General features: G+C 41.2%; 1 protein-coding gene across 1 annotated transcript in view; it reads right to left on the minus strand.

Moving 5' to 3' along the window:
* Positions 1-19,343, minus strand: part of DIP-alpha (Dpr-interacting protein alpha) — a 361,511-nt gene that overhangs the window by 20,040 nt on the left and 322,128 nt on the right. The window contains exon 5 of the mRNA XM_065225809.1: positions 9,802-9,893. Coding sequence (XP_065081881.1) covers positions 9,802-9,893 — 92 coding nt within the window. The remainder of the gene's footprint in view (positions 1-9,801; positions 9,894-19,343) is intronic.

The raw sequence follows: 19,343 nt of genomic DNA on the forward strand, positions 1-19,343 counted from the left end.
TTTGGCGCTGTTTAAACCGATGAGGATTCGAGGACTGATGTCTTCGTACACTTCGAGCGGTAATCCACCTAGGTGCGGATAATGGTTCTGCATCTCGGACAGCAGCAGCGTTTGTGGACGAATTTGAAGAGAAGACATGGTGTACTCCCGACAGATCGTAATTGTTTGAGATTCGCGCACTGGATATTTGCAGATTCACTTGCTGCGACTCGTTTTCCACCCTACGGGTTCCGCCAGTCCATTTTAGGTACAACGATTTTCTCGGCCCCTCGACGCACTGCCTTTTCCGGTCCATATAGCACAACAGGAACGATGCGGGATAACACTGCCGACTGACTTTGGTGGACGTTCCAGCTCCTCTCCGGTCCTTTCGGTCCAGACGGAGAAACCGTAGATGATTATGACTTCGATGGCTTAGGGTCGTTTTGCTTCTCTAGATTGTGGAGCAAAGGATGATGCAGGAATGTACATCCGTTAGTACCGCACTTTTTCTGTTGCTCGCATGTTCCGTTATGTTTTCGAAGACACTTGCGGCAAAGCTTGCACTCTTTCACCGTAGCCCACTTCGAATCGTAGCTCAATCCCTCGAACCTGTTATACTTCACAACTGACGGACAACTTCCTTTGCACATCAGTGCTTAATCGGATCCGTCGGAATGGACGACTTTGGTTTGCTAGACGTTTCGATCGATTTCGTGGTACTCGATTCTGACTCGGAGAGATGGCTAAAAATCTCTTAAATAAAGATAAAAAAAAAGATTCTGACTCGGAGTGGAAGTTCAGGAACCCATCCTTCTTGGTACTCCGCCTTTGTCGATCGCGTCCTGTAGCCACCATAACGGCGCTTGCATCTTCCGCTACTGCATACAGTCAAGCACTGAACGTGGCGAGATTCGAATTAGGGTTGGTCCGAGCATACATCGCCCAGTCATAGCTTTGAAGAGGACGGCAGCGGCTCTAATAGCTCGTACCGAAGAGATGCGTTGAAGATAAAGTCGTCGATCTCACATGCTCTGATAGTTGCGACCATATTCTTCACCGATAATGCAAAATCCACCACTTTCTCAAGCTTTTCCGTGTTAATGTTGATGCCTCAGTCGTCTTTGGAAGCATAACACCACTTTGGCTCTATTTCCATCGCAATGCTTCATTCGATATTGGTATCGTCTAAGTAGTTCAGTTTCGGCCTCTCGAGTGGATATGGAATTTTGGGCAGATCTCCACAACTTTCACGACCAACACTACGCTTTGATTGTCATGAAAGGCTTCCAAAATCATCTATGGTTCTTATCGGAATGGAACGTGGCCCTTGCTTTTTTCGATTCAAAAGTTGAAATCGACAAAAGAGTAAAGCTACCATGCATATCTTTTTCGTAAAGTCTAATGTTCAGCCTACATTTTTTCCTATACGATTTTGCTCTACAACTTGACGTTTTTCCAAGTAGGATTGTTTGAATAATTTGTGCGCCAAAACAAATATGTTCTTGTGAAAAATTACGCTTGTTTCCAAATGACTCTGTGCCTGGCTCTGTGCAAAGTTTCATCCAAATCGATGATTTTTTTGCGGCTTTCCTCCATGCTGAGTGTACCCCCATACACAACGTGACTGTCTCGCACAGACAGCAGCAGGCGGCAGCTGGCAGTGCTGCTAGAAATAAAGAATAATGAGCAGTTCGTTTGGTTAGCAATTAGTAATGGCTAAATAACTTTTTCCACAAGCATCGGATCGTTTTTCGGTCTTGGAAGAAAAGTTTCCTTGTAAAATTTCCTAGTAATTGGATTTATTTATTTTTATAGGCCAATGGGTGACCTCGACAGATTTTTATTTGAAAAAGTAAGTTTTCCCATAGAAAATCCTGTGTAAAATTAAAACCGCTGGCGCTAAAATATAGTTACATCGACCGACCTGAAATTTTACACAGCTACTCTAGGACCTAAAAGGACCCTGGAAATCATACTGGAACTGGAATTTGAATTTTGTCCTACCCTAATGGACATTGATAAAGTGCCAATCGATTGTCTTGTTTAGAGTTAAAACCCATCCACTATAGACAGATTGATAAATGGTCAAAACCAGACCACTTTTCGAAGCGCGGTCGATTTTGGTTTTTTGAAATCGCACCCTCAATATGTTGCCGAAATACGTAATCCTACGTCAAAATTCCTCAGGTTTGCGCTTTGAACTCTTCCCTGGAAAGACCCGGTGATTCTTAATCGATGCAAGCTACTTGGCATGGACACACTGGCAAAAATGAGAGATATTATGCGTGCTGCATTTGTAATATTTTTCACTCTGTTTTCCATTAGTTTGACTTTAATCGAAGACATCATATCAAGAAGACTGGCAACTTTGCCAGAATCCAAGCGACAGACACAATAGCGCTGCGCTTGAGTAAAGGTGGAAGCAACGCATAGAAAAATGAACAAATTCACAAACCCTTCTTCTGAGGATGTAATCTTTGCTATCAAATTCGTTCGAAACACGTGACCTGTACTCTGAGCTAATATACTTACATTGAGAAACTGTGAGTTACTCGTATTTATTAAAAAAATAACGAAGTAGCCTCAATTTTACTTTTTGCAAACTGTCATATGTACAAACACACTAACGTCAGTCATTCTGAATAGATTTTTTTAAATTGCATCTAAGGTATTTTTCTTTATAATAGCCTCTAGGTAAAACCATCATTTTTCATGTTTAGATGCTGATGCAAGCTGGAAACGTTTGTCTGTGTTCAAACATCGACATCCTTTTATTTGGACATTCGTAAGTAACGAGAATGATAGTGTTATAACGTATACCGTCGTTAAGTTTTACCCAGATCAAATCCCGTATCCTTATTCCCAGATTATCAAGAACTAATATGTTATTTTCATTTGCGTGAGCAGCAACACAAAAATGTAAATAAGGAGAGAAACCTGTTCAACTTTATTGTTCCTATGTACACGAAGTTACGGCTCTGAAACCGATTGAACCTCCTGCACATCTCTATGAAATAACCACCTATCGAAACAGTTCCAGTGCAACCTCAGAATTTGAAACGATTACTGTAAGATTTGATAAAGAGAAACCAATCGTTGAGATATAGTCAAAAGTCTAACACTGCTTCTTGACGCCAAACTTGGCCTACAGATTCTAAACTCGGCCTAACACATTGAAACGCCAATGAACTCACTTCGGCCTATCGGATGAAGATAAAAATTGATTCGGTCGGAGCGCTTCATTTGTTTTTGAGAATATTGAGTGCAAACTTTCATATCACGCGTTCTTATTGCCTTCATTCGGTAGCATTAGAACTAAAGTATCGTACCAAACGCATAATTTACCTGTTAACACCGAAATCATGGATCTATTTGATGTTTTCTGCTTGATAGGCTCAAAATGGGCGCTTAGGCCGAAGTAGTTCTCTACCCTAAAGGGTGTCCACGATGAAATTGCCACACTATGAAATTGCTCTAACTTTTTAACCGTTGGGTAGAATTTAATGAAAATTTGGGTGGATTTAGTTCATAGTGCATTATTTACATCCTGCATGTTTTAAAGTCCTGTGATCAAAACTCGCGGAAATGGAGTCGAAAGAACAGCTCGTGCGTGATAAAATCTTGCGCATTCATCACGAGAACAAGGATCTCTCGCTAAAACGTTGGGAATCGCGAATTCCACGGTGTCGCGAGTGATTAAGCGGTTCGAGAAACGGTTGACCACCGATCGGAAGCCCAGAAGTGAAGGAAAAAGTATTCCGTACAACACCAAAAATCACAACCGCGTAGTTGGGGCCTTCAACCGAAATCCGAACGCCTCCGTTAGGGATGTGGCTAAGAAGCTGCACCTAAGCCGAAGTTTTGTCCAGAAGGTCAAAACTAAGGCTGGGCTTCGAACGTTCAAGGTACAAAAGGCCCCTAATCGCGACGAGAAGCAGAACTAGTCCGCCAAAACCCGTGCCAGGAAGTTGTACCTCAACATGCTGACGAAAGTTGAATGCTGCATCATGGACGACGAAACATATGTGAAGGCCGACTTCAAACAGATCCCCGGCAACCTGTTTTTCACGGCCAAGGATAAGTTCAGCGTTTCGGAGCATGTCCGCACTCAGAAGATGTCCAAATTTGCGAAGAAATTCCTGGTTTGGCAAGCCATCTGCACGTGCGGGAAGCGGAGTGCACCTTTCGTGACCCAGGACACGATGAACGGACAGGTGTACATAAAAGAGTGCCTCCAGAAGCGGCTGCTTCCTCTCCTGAAGGCCCACAACGTCCCAACAATCTTCTGGCCGGATTTGGCCTCATGCCACTACTCCAAGGACGTGCTGAAGTGGTATGCGGACAATAAGGTCAATTTCGTGCCGAAAATGTTCAACCCTCCCAACACTCCGGAGCTCCGCCCCATCGAGAAGTACTGGGCGATTATGAAGCAGCACCTTCTTAAACGACCTAAGGTAGTGAAGACAGTCGAGGAACTGAAGAAAGTATGGGTTTACATGCAAAAAACGGTTGATTATGCAGAATCTTATGGCCGGGGTTAAGGCCAAGGTGCGGGCATTTGCGTATGGACTGTAAATAAAATACGAGTAAAATGGTAAAATGAAGTTTAATAGTTATTTCTCAATCCCTGAAAATTTGATGGCAATCGGATGAAAACTCGAATTTTGCGAATCAATTTTGTGTGTGGCAATTTCATCGTGGACACCCTTTACTTCACGAGGAATTAAATGATATTTTATTTGGTTTCACAACTTATTGGTTCTTTGAAAGAATGTATACGTATTTTTCAATACGTTATTGGAAGAATATTAACATTCGGAGTATATCTTAAATTTGAAAATGGTATTAGAAATTATGTTCCACTTCCACTGAAGAGACAGGTTGCGATGTGTAGAAATAATCCTTGGTTGAAGCGACCATGAGGTATCACGAATACATTAATGGAGAGGTTTTCTAAACGTTTTTCATATAAATCAGTTAAATGTATCTTGTAATGTATCAGAAAAATGATAAACAACGATACTTCTCTGAATAACAATTGGCTAAAGGCTCTCTACTGTAGTTAAACTCAATCAAGGAAATTACAGTGAACATGGTTGAAGCATTTTGCTGAACGAAACGAATACAACATTACGTCAAATTTTATTTTGTATTCTTTTCTCTTTGAAGGTTCATTAATGGATACTGATGATGCGTGATCCTGAGGTGGCTACAAAGTACAAGTCAATTTTGAAGACATAAGGTAGAAAGCCTATGCGGAGCAAAATCTAAATCCAAAAACATAGTAACCTACAGAAATAAAAACCGTAATAAAGTCTGGAACACGCAAAATTGGTCAACTTCAAATTGGTGTATTTCTGTTAAAAAGCATAAAAAAATCGTAATCTGGACGTGGCAGCGACGACGAAGAAGGTGGCGGTGAAATATAATCGGTATCCTAACTTCTCCATGCAGGATGTCGCTGGCAAGGTCAATGTCTCCCATACTACTGTGCAGCGAGCCGAGAAACGAGCCGGGTTGTCGACGTTTAGGAAGGTTAAGGTGGCGAACCGCGATTACAAACAAAACACGTCGGCAAAGCAGCGGTCCCGAAAGCTGTATACGAATCTGCTCACAAAGTTCGACAGTGTCGTCATGAACGACGAAACTTATGTGAAGGTGGATTTCAAGCAGCTTCCGGGACAGGAGGTTTATATCGCATCAGGAAAAAGGAAGGTGGCTGAAATTTTCAAAACCATCAAACAATCGAGGTTCCTGAAAAATTATCTCGTCTGGCAGGCCATATGCACGTGTGGTCTAAAAAACGGTATTTTCATCAGTATAGGAACCATCAATCAAGAAATCTACGTCCAGGAGTGCTTGGAAAAGCGGCTGCTACCATTCCTAAAGCAACATAATTGACCTGTGCTGTTCTGGCCGGACTTGGCGAGCTGCCACTATAGGGAAAATGAAAAATCGAGTGGTACGATGCGAACAACATGGTGGTTGTGGTATCCAAAGACCACAACCCTCCCAACAGCCCAGAACTCCACCCTATCGAACGGTATTGGGCCTTGGTCAAACGGAATCTAAAAAAAACAGCAGTTTAAATCTAACAGGCGTTCGGCGGCAAATAAGGTCGATGGGACCACTGTACACAATTTAATGGAAGGGTTTAAGCGGAAGGCACGGCAGTTCAGAGTTGGCAAACCAAAAGAATAAACGAACATTTATTTCCTTTAAATATATGAATCGAACTACCAAAAGAAAAATAAGAAGAATTTTGTGATATGAATTTTGACTGAAAGAAACGATTTTTTGTCGACCCATTTTTGCGCGTTCCAGCGTTTAAATCAGTGTTATTTGATAGTATTCCGTGCGTATAATGACTACCAAATTAGACAGAGGGAGAGAGATCCGTCCTACAGCCTGAGGTTAATTGAAAGCTGAACTCATAACCCAAAACGATCGTACACACTTAATTTGTATTGCCAAGATTTCAACAGCCGGTTAGTTCTGCATTTGATTTTGGTTAGACTGAGTAAAAACAAATGCTGAGATATCTAGAAATAGATATTTTGCAGAGATACCAGCAAAACTAAATTTCGAGCTAATCGACAACCCAACTAACATATTCAGCTTTATAAGCCAACGTATCCAGCGTTGTGCTGTAAAGTAGCTGAAAAGAAGCTGCAGATTCAGCTACAAGCAAAAGCTAGCAAAATAGTTTTGGAGAGCGTTTACTCAACTTTTTCACAACCATTATTCAATTTGTCAGTCGCACTGAATAACCACAGCCAAAAATGTCTCTTTTATACACATACTAATCAACTTTCAACTTGTTACTGCAAACCAAAGCTAATAAAGTGAATATATTACTCATTTGGTGGCTTCTACACAACCAACCACTCTTGCTGAATAACATAAACATCAAAAGTGCTTTTTCAACAACTAAACATCCTGTACTCAGCTAATAAACTGTGTAAGAGCAACTTCAGAAGCATTTTAACAGTCAACTAGGTTTAGTTTTAGACGTGTGCAGTTTTACAGCTTTTACTTTGCTCTTGTACAAAACTGAAGTATCTAGTCGAGAAAAGTGATTCATGTGCACTAGTATAAAGCCTCTACTCAGCGATTTTGTTGTAGAAGGGCATGTTGTATTGTTTACATCAGTTCAAAGTGTTGGCGTAGAGTCAAGGTTTGCCAATGAGGTCGTCTCGAGTTCGATTCCAGGTTCCGGTGCAGGGTAAATAATTTGGTGATGATTTGTAGCTAATTTCGATTAATTTGATTTTACAGCAAAATAAACTCAATAAATTCCTTCATAAAAAAAGCGTAAACAGTATTTAACCCGGCTTCAAGAGAAAGCTGTGTAGTGATTATTGGATAACCGGGAAAAGGTTGAATAAGCGCATTTCAAGTTCACACACAACTAAACAGCAGGATAACAGCTGTATAGAAGCGTTAATGGATATGCAATAAGAGCAACAATCAATACGAAACTAACGATTTTAAATTGGCTCACCACTTTAGTAGCCTATTGGTCCCAAGCAAACGATTAACGTACACTATTCTAGTTGAAATTCTATTACTACACTATGTTTGTTTTGATTCGCTATGAAAGTTTGACAGATAACATCAGGGGTGTGTGGATTCATGCAGAACATGCAGGGGTGAGTGAAATAGCTTGGGACTGCTTGGGACCGTTGTTCTGGTACTGAGTGAGCCAAAAATAATAATGATTTTCTTCGGGACCCAGTGGTCTTTTGTAAAATTTTACCTCTATGATAAGAGCTTGTCTCAACCGTCCCTACAGCCATAAGTAGCTGACTAAGTACGCCAGATTTGCTTGTATAGAGGTTGAGTAAAGGTTTCCTCATATCGTATAACGTTTGAAATACAGCTTGAGGCTGTATATGTGAAATGAGTAAAGCGTTTGCATTGTGAAAATTGTTAGTTGGGATTTGCGATTTTTACCGAGCTAAATTGAGTGTGTACGTTAGATTTAATCTGATTTGACATCTATATGAAGGCTGACTAAAAGCGAATTGTAATTCGTGATCCAATAAGTTTAAAAAGTTCATTAATGGTTGTTTTACAGTACTATTATTAAAACTTCAAAGTTACATCATTAGATGGTTACATTTCTCCAGTTCGCATGAAAGCTCGAACCTTCTTCTTGATGGAGCCCATAAGCGCCCGCGCAGTATAAACGGACACGGAATCAGCGCATTTCTTCCATTTTTCTTGCATTTGTTTGATGGCCTTGACTGCCCCGCCGCTTCGTCGAAGTCGCTGCTTTGAAATTGTCCAGTATTTTTCGATTGGTCGAAATTCCGGGCAATTCGGAGGATTCATTAGCTTGGAGGAATAATCGATCTTGTTGGCAGCATACCTCTCCAGAACCACTTTGGAGTAGTGGCAGCTGGCCAAATCGGGCCAAAAGATAACTTTGCCCCTATGCTTGCGGATGAATGGCAATACACACTTTTTCAGGCATTCTTCGATGTAAACTTGGGATGCCACTTCGAGTGGCAAATCGCTTGCCTAATAATGGCTTTCTTTGCGAACTTGTCGGCAAACACGAACCTGAATCTTACCGGCATATTCTTACGTCCAGTCGCGACGCGATGTAAAACTTTTGACCGGGAAGCTGCTAAAAATCGAGTTTGACGTATGTTTCGTCATCGATGAAAGTGCAGCCCTTGTGTTTCATCAAAACACGGTCGTACACACTTAGATTTTTTCACCGAGAAGGGCACCACCGAGCAGCTCGGCATTTTATTTTGCTGGATCTCAGTGAAAAACTTGCCGAGAATCAGCTAACAAACGGGAATTTTGCCGAGATCTCAGCTAACAAACATATTTTTTGCTGAATTTTCAGCAAAATATAATGCCGAGCTGCTCGGTGGTGCCCATCTCAGCAAAAAAAAATCTAAGTGTGTACAAGAGCCTTGCACGCTGTTTGACCACGGAATTCTGCTTCATGTGCCCATTCGGATGTTTACTGTCTTTGTACGACTTGTATCCTTGTATCCCTGGCAAGAATGTTCCGCATCGTTTGAAAGATGGCGTTGTACCTTCTGGCCATATCTTGGATCGAAAGACCGATGTTGGCTTTAACGCACCTCAACACCTTGCTGCGCAGCTAACGATCCCTGGTTCGAGTTTTTTTTGTAGGTCTACTGATTCCTTTCCTCACTCAGGGTTGTAGGTTATAGGTTTTGAGCACTCGACAAATTGTTGTTTTCGGCATCTTCAGCACTTTAGCCAGCTTGGATTCGGACCACTCCAAATTTTTCAGTTGTTTGTGCACAATTTTTTTTTCTTCTTTCGAGTTCCATTCGACGTTATTTCTGAACGCGATCGACTACACACTTAGAATTTTTTACAGAAATCTGTAAAATTTTACCGAAATCTCAACAGCTGAATGTTCGGTAATCAATTTCACAGATTTCCTGTACTTTTTTCACAAATATCTGTGATTTTTTCACAGATATCTGTAAAAAATTACAGGAAAACTTAAAACTGTTTACCGAACGTTCAGCTGTTGAGATTTTGGTAAAATTTTACAGAAATCTGTGAAATAATCTTAGTGTGTACTTTGATCAAACTTGCACCAGTTGTTCTCTATAGAAGTGTAAACAAACCACTGTCAAAGATTTTCGATTCCTAACACTAGAGGCGTGCTAGCGGTACACGAGAAGCGTACCAATTTACTTTTAGTCAGCCTTTAAAAGATAAGCAAGAAAGTTCAAACCATAGCCATGTACAATTATGCAAAGTTTAACATTTCTGATTTTGGATCCAGTGCCAAATTTTGCCGTTCGATCCACTTACCCAACTGCTTGGTGCCGGCTGCATCCTTGAGAACGATTTCGGTGCTATCTTCACGGCGCCACGTTACAACGGGTTCCGGGTAGCCTTTCGCTCTGGAATGAAAAGATATCGTAACATTGGTAAGATTTAGTGCATCGTTTTTAGTTTGGTCGGGAATGTTGTCAGTGGGTAAAAGCTTTTTGACCGATTCTAGCGTGCATACTTAGAAATTATTACCGAATTTGTTACCGAACTTTCAACAGCTGAACCCTCATTTCAAACGCTGTTTCACCAAATTTTAATTTCCAAACACTGCCAGCTTTGTTTAAATAATCGAGTCTTGTCATTGTTGTACAGCTTTCCTTGTTTTGAAGCTTAAAAACTAATGATTTAAAATGCCTGATTTTTACAGAACAGTTCAGCTGTTGAAAGTTTGGATAAAATTACCGAAGTCGGTTATAATTTCTAAGTGTGTGAACATACCTATATTCTTTAATTAAAGACCAAAATCATAACCTCTTGAGAACTAGTGTCGAAATTTTGAAAATTAATAAATTATCTTATCATGCGTGAACAAATTGAGTTTTTATGGCTTATTACACAGCTTTTCATCGCCCTGTTTTCTATTAATCATTGATCATTCATTTTTTCCTAACGAGAAGCATAAATCCGAGATCCTGAAAATTTCACCCTCGAGGAAGCAACAGTACCAGCTGTCAAAGTGGAAGCAAGTACCTTCAAAGCAGATTTAAACCGAAAGGCCATGGTCCAGTCTTCAGACATGAACGAATTTACATACTGGCAGAGCCTCAACGTTTGGCCCGTTTGACTTTTCCAGTCTGACAAACAAGCTTCATAAAAAAAACCCCTGCCGGCTATCCAATAGGAAATCACTCCGTCGACTAGTCATCAGCCTTATTACCAGCCCCCAGCAGATTTTTTTTGTTACTGTTCAGTCCATCATATGCTTTCCACAAGCTCTAGAGAGCAGCTCTAAAAAGCACATGTCCATTAGGGTGTTTCATTTTGAAAAAAGTGATGAATTTTTGATAGGCCACCCTCCAGTTCGATTCATAGCCCCAAAATATGAACCTGTGCAAAAAATGGTAAAGATTGATGAAGGTTTAGAGGTCGCGCCAATGATTTGGATTTTGTATGGAGATTTTGGTGAATTAGTATGGGAAATTATTGATTTTCGTTTACATTGCTCTAACTTTGGTTGTAGTTGTCCAAACGTTGAAAAAAAAAAATATGTGGTTGTCATGACAATGATCAACAAGCCTGTTGTTGTTGCGATGAAATTGGCGTTGTTGCCTTGTACATATTCATCTGTCAATTTACCCTATTTTGCCATTTTTTCACATTTTTATAATTCTTGATACGCTGCAAAACTGAGCGTAGCAACTGTAGGCTTTTTGTTTATTGCCATAGCAATAACATACTAAATTTTTTCGACATTTGGACAAGTAGAAGCAAAGTTATAGCGATATAAGCGATTTTTTAAATTCTTCCATAGTAATTCCCATACAAATTTCAAATCATTGGCGCGACCTCTAAACCTTCATCAATCTTTACCAATTTTTGCACAGGTTCATATTTTGGGGCTATGAATCGAACTGGAGGGTGGCCCATCAGAAATTCATCACTTTTTTCAGAATGAAGCACCCTAATGTCCATAACTCTGATCAACTGTTTTTTATCGCTGTTCTCTGCTATCGTTGTAGCCTACAGACAGACGCCTTTTGAAGAATCAACCATCCTCGCCAATCCTGGCGGGCAATGGTTACCTCTTCCAGTCAGATCCAGATTATCCGTCGAGAATCGGGTTAGGAGGGAGGCAACAAAAAAATTGAAAAATGATAAATCATAGTTCCGTAGCTCTATGCGCTCCGCTTGATGTTGGTGGGTGAGCGCTCCGGATCGGAAATGGAAAGTGAGGTAATGGAACAATTGTACATCTTTAATTTCCAGAGCTGGTCTGGCTATCTGTGTCCGTCGATGTGCTTTGGAATGTGGTGTGCTGAAAAAAAATCCGCAGAGATTGAAGCGAATGAAACGTGTTGTCTCTGGTCCTAGATGGTGTGTAGGTTGTTGATTTTGCTTTTAAAAACGAAGCTACATCCATTAGCCTGATGGCTGACTGACGGACTGGTACCCATACCCAGCTTGAGTGGCAGACCTCTGAGCGATGCAGCAGAGACTGAGATCAATGTGTCGATGGTGTGTGATAGATTTTTTTTTAGTGAAATTTGAGATGATGACTGCGGGATATGTACCGGTCATGAATTGATGAACTAGTTAATTATTAGGCATTTGGAAGGTTTTTTTTTAACTTTATTTTGAGGTTTGCTAGTTTTGGCGTAATGATTTTTCATCGTTGTCGTCTTTCTAAATCAGCTGGATAACAATAGGACATGATACAAAGTGTAATATTGCAACAAATTACTCTGTTTCGGTGATAGTGAAATTGAATTTTCGAACCAAAAAAAGCATTTCAACCAGAAATGTATACACAAATATTAATATTCATGTGTACTGCACATACTTTTTTAAACTCTTTGTAAATTCAAAATTCAAATTAAAAAACACTTTATTTGAATCTAGGTGCACCAGCTACTACAGTAACTTACCAGCCTTTATTGTTTTGCCATATATCTCAGTGTGTTTACATTGTTTCTGCTGTGGTTATTCAGTATTTTAAACAGGTTTTCTCAACCTGCATCCCTGTATGTCAGAATATCAATTGGCATCTTAAAACTAAAAACTAAAACTAAATCTTATCTAAATATAAATGGAATTAATCGTTGTGTTTGTGTCGACGTCGCAAATGCAGGATCGTACTTTTTTGTGGACCTATGAACACTACGAGGAATCAGCTAAGAATCAAATTTCATAGAAGAACTGGCGAAACGCTACTGCGAAAGATCGGTGACCTCTAGCTATCCCCCACTGTTCCAAGCAGCGAAAGAAAGAGCGGAACGGGATCGCGTGGACTCTCTTCCAAACACCAACGAAATCTATAATTCGGACTTCACCCTGGAAGAGCTTCTGTGGGCACTGGACAAAGGACGTAGTGTCTCTACAGGTCCTGACTCGGTAGGGTATCCGATGCTCCGACGTCTGCATGTATGCGTCAAGATCGCGTTACTGGAGCTTCTAAACAGAGTCTGGTGTAGTGGCGTGTACCCTATCAGCTGGCGAACCGGAATAATAGTGCCGATTCCGAAGCCGCATTCATCTGAGTCTGGTCCTGCAGCTTTCCGACCTATCACTCTGACCAACTGTATCGCGAAGGTGTTCGAGCGCATGGTGAATCGTAGATTCGGTGTCACCCTCGACCGGTCACTGATTTCAAACAGCATTGTAAGACTGTGAAAACTACATGCGACTCAAGGCTGCGAATTCTTAAAATGATTGGGGCTAAACTTCCACGAGGGCAACGCGAGTCTCTTCTGTGCATAGGATCACCAATCTTTACGTCACGCATTCTTTACGGCATTGGACTTGTCAGCAGATCGAAGGATAAGGTTGTGCAAACTCTTGATTTCAGCGATCATGGCTGAAGCGGGCACATTACCGTTCGATCTCCTGGTTTTTCAAGCTACAGCTCGAATTGCCATTCGCTTGCTGGAAAAGGATCACAGAAATGTCGACTTTTCAGTCTTCCAACGGGTATCCGATCGTCTGGCGGCGGTTGATATAAATTTTCCGACCATCGCTGTACGGACACGTTTCGCCAATCGCTCCCAAGCCACGCATTGTTTGGGACGTGAAACGACAGGTGAAAGTGGGAGATCCCCCATCATTCAGGAGTTGCTGGCAAACCGGTTTCACCGTGCTACGCCCAAGTAACAAGTTTAGTTGTATGAGAGTTCTGGAGACCATGATTTAGGCTTGTAGAATGCTATAAAACCGCTATAAAGCTATCTATTGGGCGGCTATTTATACCGACGGTTCTAGGTGTGAAGATAAAGTAGTAGCAGGAGTATTCAGCGGTAGCGTGCAGAGAGCAATAGGTCTTCCGTCACAATGTAGCGTTTTTTATGCGGAGGCCTATGCGATCAAAGCTAAGAGATGAACTAGCCTCAGGCTAAAAATCTCTAAAATAAAGATTTAAAAAAAAAAAAAAAAACTATGCGATCAAATCGGCTGTCAACGAGGCGAGTACAATAAATGACTTGATCATTCTGTCCGATTCGGCTAGGCTGTCTTTCAGCAATAGAGAGTGGCAAATCGCAGCATCCCTGGATCCAAGAAATTGAATGTCTGCTTCAAAACCGTCCGATTCACTTCGGCATCCGTGGCAACGAAGAAGCGGACAAACTCGTCGGAGAAGCATGAAATAATCCGCCAATCAATATCGGTATTCCAGGCAAAGATGCCATTAAGGCAATGAACCAAGCCGTCCGTCAACAGTGGGAGGCACGATGGGCGCCACTTTCAGAAGTCAAGCCGAAGGAGATAAAACGTGACACGAAATAGTGGATCGATCAGATAAGTTCTGCCGACCAGCGAGTACTCACTCGTTTGCGCATCTGCCATATGTAACAAGTACGCTTTTCATTAATTTAATTATTTATTTTGTTAGTTATTTTTTTATACAGAATTCATATTTATGCAATTTACTCATTTAATCAAATTGCATGAAGTTACGTTTTTACAATCAAATCGTAAATGTGTTCCCCGCCAAGGAATGTCCTCTCATGTAGAGTTACACTTGCCATACAACAAGCAATGAGTTCCCAATACGTTCAGCCAATTAATTCCATTTGACCCGAATACGCTACCTGTTCGTTAAAGTCCGGAGTACGAATCCTAACCGTGCTCTCTTATAAAAGAGTAACCGAAAATAGATTTGAGCAAGACAGATTTTGAAATTGCATGATAAGGAAAGAGATGTAGCATTGAATGATTTTCAGAGAATGTTCATGAGAATTGTCGTTTGATAGGTCGTTGAATTACTTCGGTAATTTGACGTACTTCCGGCCAGGATGACCGTTGAATCCACATCTATCTGCGGGTTTCTGGATCTTCTACTCGTTCACTTTGACTTTAACCGTGGAAGAGGCGAGAGTGCGAGTAGTTGATACTTAAGTGTACTTAGTGTCGCGGCGTGTTTTTCGTGGTATGTGAAGTTTAAAATGTGAGAAGTCTAAAAGACTGAATTCAATGTTACATTTCTCGTTCCTTTCCGTTAGCCTGTAGAGTTCAAGCATTAGGTTAGAAGTTACGTGCGGTCAACTTTTTGTGTGTGCAAAGTGTATAAAGGGCGAACACGAAATTATTGCGACACATTCAACAGGGCATAACTTTTTTACCATTGGGTAAAAATCAACCAAATTTTGCACACTTTCTCATTGATGTGTATTGTGTACATGTTGTCAAACTCGAAGTCGTGATTCAACGAAAATGGAGGTGAACCAACGCGAGTTGGGAGAACAAATTCTTTCCAAACACCTGGAATTTCCTGACCTGTCGCACCGGCAGTTGGGAAAAATGTTGAACATTCACCATTCAACCGTCTCCAGAGTGTTGAAGCGGTTCTAGGAGCGGTTGACGTTGGACCACGGCAAAGGAGCTGGAAGAAAACCGGGACCGGAGAACAAAAAGACGGAGGGAAAGGTGAAGCGGATGATTAAAGCAAATCCCAACGTCTCAAGCCGTGATTTGGCTAAAAAGATCGGCATGTCGCAGAGCTACGTCCAGAATGCAAAGAAGAGAGCTGGACTACATACATACAAGGTACAGAACTTCCCAAACCGCGATGAGCGGCAACAATCGACGGCTAAAACTCGGGCACGGAAGCTCTACGAGAAGATGCTGACAAAATATGGCTGCTGTGTGATGGACGACGAAACGTATATAAAAGCCGATTTTAAGCAAATTCCGGGGTTGGAGTTTTTCACCGGCAAGAGCAAGTTCGATGTGGACGACAAATTTAAGAAGAAGAAAATGTCGAAGTTCGCCTCCAAATATCTCATTTGGCAGGCCATCTGCTCTTGCGGACTGAGGAGTGAGCCTTTCGTGACAAAGGGCACAGTAAATGGCGAGATCTACAAATCTGAGTGCCTCGAGAAGCGCCTTTTGCCGTTCTTGCAGCAGCACGACGAAGCTCCGCTATTTTGGCCAGATTTGGCATCATGCCACTATTCTAAAAGTGTCCTGGAGTGGTATGAGGCCAATTCTGTCCATTTTGTTCCAAAGGACATGAATCCGCCAAACTGTCCGGAGCTGCGCCCGGTGGAGCAGTACTGGGCAATAATGAAGCGGGAACTTCGGAAGAGCAAGAAGACAGTCAAAGACGAGAAGGACATGTTAAGAAAATGGAAAAAAAAACTGAGAAACTGGTACCGGATGAGACTGTAAAGACTTTGATGGAGGGCATCAAGCGAAAATGCGTTCAATTTTACACTCAAGGCTCCATCGATTAACTTTTCTTTTGATTTTTGAAGTAAATATATGTATAAAACTACCCTAAAATTTTGGTTTGATTCTAAACATTATAAGAAAATTGGCATGACATTTTCGGTGTCGCAATAATTTCGTGTTCGCCCTTTAGAAAGGTAAGACGAATAATGTCTTTTGTATGGAGATCTTACTTAAATGTGTCGAACAGCCGTTCGACGGCTTTTTGTGCAGGATTGTTTTGTGCAGATTGGAGATTGCACCGCACCGCTTGTAGCGATACATGGCTTTGCTCGGCATACCGCACCCATAATAAAATTTCGCGCTCTCTAGACCCCACGCTTCAGTGTCAAGATTCCCTGAAGTTCCTGCATGAAGCTAATATCTATCAAACATTGTGAAACGCGGAAAAGAGAGAAGCGGATTCAGAGGACGTTAAGGACAACAGAAGAAAACAGAGGATGATGGAGAAGAAACATACAAATTGGGAGCAGAAAATGACATGAATGGAGAAAAAGATGAAGAAAGCGTGGTAGAAGATCAAGCGAAGAACGAAGAAAAATTAAGAAGACGAAGGAGAAGAGTTGCCGCTGCCTAAGGGCAAAAATGGAAGCTGATGAAGGCGACAGAAGATTATGCGAAGAAAGCAGAAGAAGATGAAGAGTGGATTACCTAAACTGCCACCACCTTCCTATCCTGCTATTGCTGCTTCTGCTGCCTGTTCACCAGACCATTCGAAGCGAAAATGAGTTGAGGCTAGACAGCAGCGCTCTTTTATATCTTTTCAGATTAAAGCAGAATGATGTGCAACCAACTGGTGCCCGATTATGATGACTGGGTTTGGGGAGAACGTTTATTTCATGAAAACAGTGATAAAATTATCACTTTTTATTCGTTCATTGGACAATGCTTGACATTACCACGTTTTCAATAGTTTTTTTTTGTTGAAAATCATCAATCGAAATCATTTTTATTGATGCGTAGAAATATATCTGATCGATTGGTGATAAAATTATTGAAATTGATCTAGGGGCAGCTGAGTTATTAAGGTTCAAAATCTTTCATAATTTCGTTACATGTCCCATTTTTGGTTTTCACAAAATGTATCCCCATTTAGAAGTCACAGGCGTAGTCCTTCGTCAAAAAGTTTAACAGGAAGTTGGTCGCAATTGTTTTGTGAAATAAGGAGCTCGGTGGCTTTGTGGTGACCAATTTTGCATACTGAGCAGAAAATCGTGGGTTTAATCTCAAGCTCCTTCACATTATAGATTTATAATTTCAATCGGCTTTCTTTCATACTGCGATATACAGCGCAATGAAATTCGGTTGGAGGGACTGATATGTAAAAGAAGTAATGTTTGAGTTTTAGGAAAGAGGTGTTTGTTCGGAAATCCATATAAAACCCTTCTCAAGAGCAGTTGTTGTCGTCGTTGGTGAGGTCGTGCCGGGATCAAAACCTATTATCAACAAGTTGAACAGGAAGTTGGTAATTGATTTGTAATATCAGGAGCTCGGTGGCCTAGTGGCGATCTTTTGGTTTACTGAGTAGAAGACCGTGGGTTCAATTTCAAACTCCTTCGTGATTTTGAATCATTAGGACATCAATTCAGCATATCGTAGTATAACCGAAACGAATCCTGCTGCAATCTCAACCCTTTTATCCAACATCCCATTGGTTTCTCGTGAAAGTGCAGTGGTGTTCTCGGCTGTTATTACAGTGAGTATTGCGTCAACATATTCCTACCCATTCCTTTTTTGACCAGCATTCGGACGTGGCCGGCGCTGGTGTTGCCTAGTTTTAGATCACCAGTATTTAAACATTGAAGGTGATTGCTTGTCCCATGCATTATTTACCGTCGCCCGCATGGAGTAGCGCTTCAACCCAGTGTAGGGTAAACGCTCCTATAGTTGCGGTACGTTAGAAGCGTTAGGTTCCTATAGTTGCGTATCGAGTCTCCATGCACAACTATAGGAACCTAACGTTTCTAACGTACCGCAACTATAGGAGCATTTCCCCTAGAAGAATTGCGTTTGTTTTGAAACTCTTCGCTGTCACGTACGAGCGAAATGAAGAAATGAGTTCATTATACATCAAGGAATACGCGGCATATAAAATCTAATACTGCTTCTTGATTCTAAATTCGTTCGACGAGTTTCAATTCCGTCCAAACGCATTGAAACGTCATCAGATTTTCTTCGTCCTAGTGATGATGGTAGAAAAAGTGAATTCGCTAGAAGCTCTTCTTTTGTTTTGAGAACAATGAGCGTAAATATTCATACAATGCACTGTAATAGGATTTACACTGGAGTCGCTTTTTACGCGGATTTTTTTTACACGGTTTTTTTTTACGCGGTTTTTTTTTACGCGGATTTCGGAATTTACGCGGTTTTTTTTTACGCGGATTCCGGAATTTACGCGGTTTTTTTTTACGCGGATTTTGGTTTTTTTTTACGCGGATTTCAGAATTTACGCGGTATATCGCTTTTTACGCGGTTTTTTCTTACACGGTCTTTTTTCACTCGGTTTTTTTTTACGCGGATTTCGGAATTTACGCGGTTTTTTTTTACGCGGATTCCGGAATTTACGCGGTTTTTTTTTACGCGGTTTTTTTTTACGCGGGACGTATCACCCGCGTAAAAAGCGACTCCAGTGTATGTTGTAGCTAATGTACTAACGCATCGGAAAACACCTATTATGGATTTGTGCACGGTGAAATAATTGATATTATTGATCTTTTCTGATCGATAGAACGGAAATGGGCGATTATGACGATGAAGCAAAATAATCAAATTCATTTTGGGCAAAATGATTATTTTGCATATTGTCGACCCCAGAACCTTAAACCTCGATATTATCATCAATTCAGCATTAGGCAATGATTTCTCATAGATCTGTGTGAAAAAATCAACACGACACGTTCTTCAGCGCTAAATTCCTCGATTACTTTTTCAAAGGGACGCATCAGCTTTTGTAAACAATGCACGTAACTGGCAGCTCGCCCACGCATGCTAACACTACCATAAGATAGGGAAAATTTCCCCCTACCAGCTAGTGGTGTTAGTATGCGTGGGCGAGCTACCAATTAGGGGCTGTTCATAAACTACGTAGATAGTTTATGGGGTGGGGGGGGGGGGGTGTTGACAATTTTCCACCGCCC

The sequence above is a fragment of the Ochlerotatus camptorhynchus genome, unplaced genomic scaffold (genome assembly GCF_037179485.1).
Source record: "Ochlerotatus camptorhynchus isolate MF236.1 unplaced genomic scaffold, CSIRO-AGI_Acam_v1.1 ptg000237l, whole genome shotgun sequence".
Lineage (NCBI taxonomy): Eukaryota > Metazoa > Arthropoda > Insecta > Diptera > Culicidae > Ochlerotatus > Ochlerotatus camptorhynchus.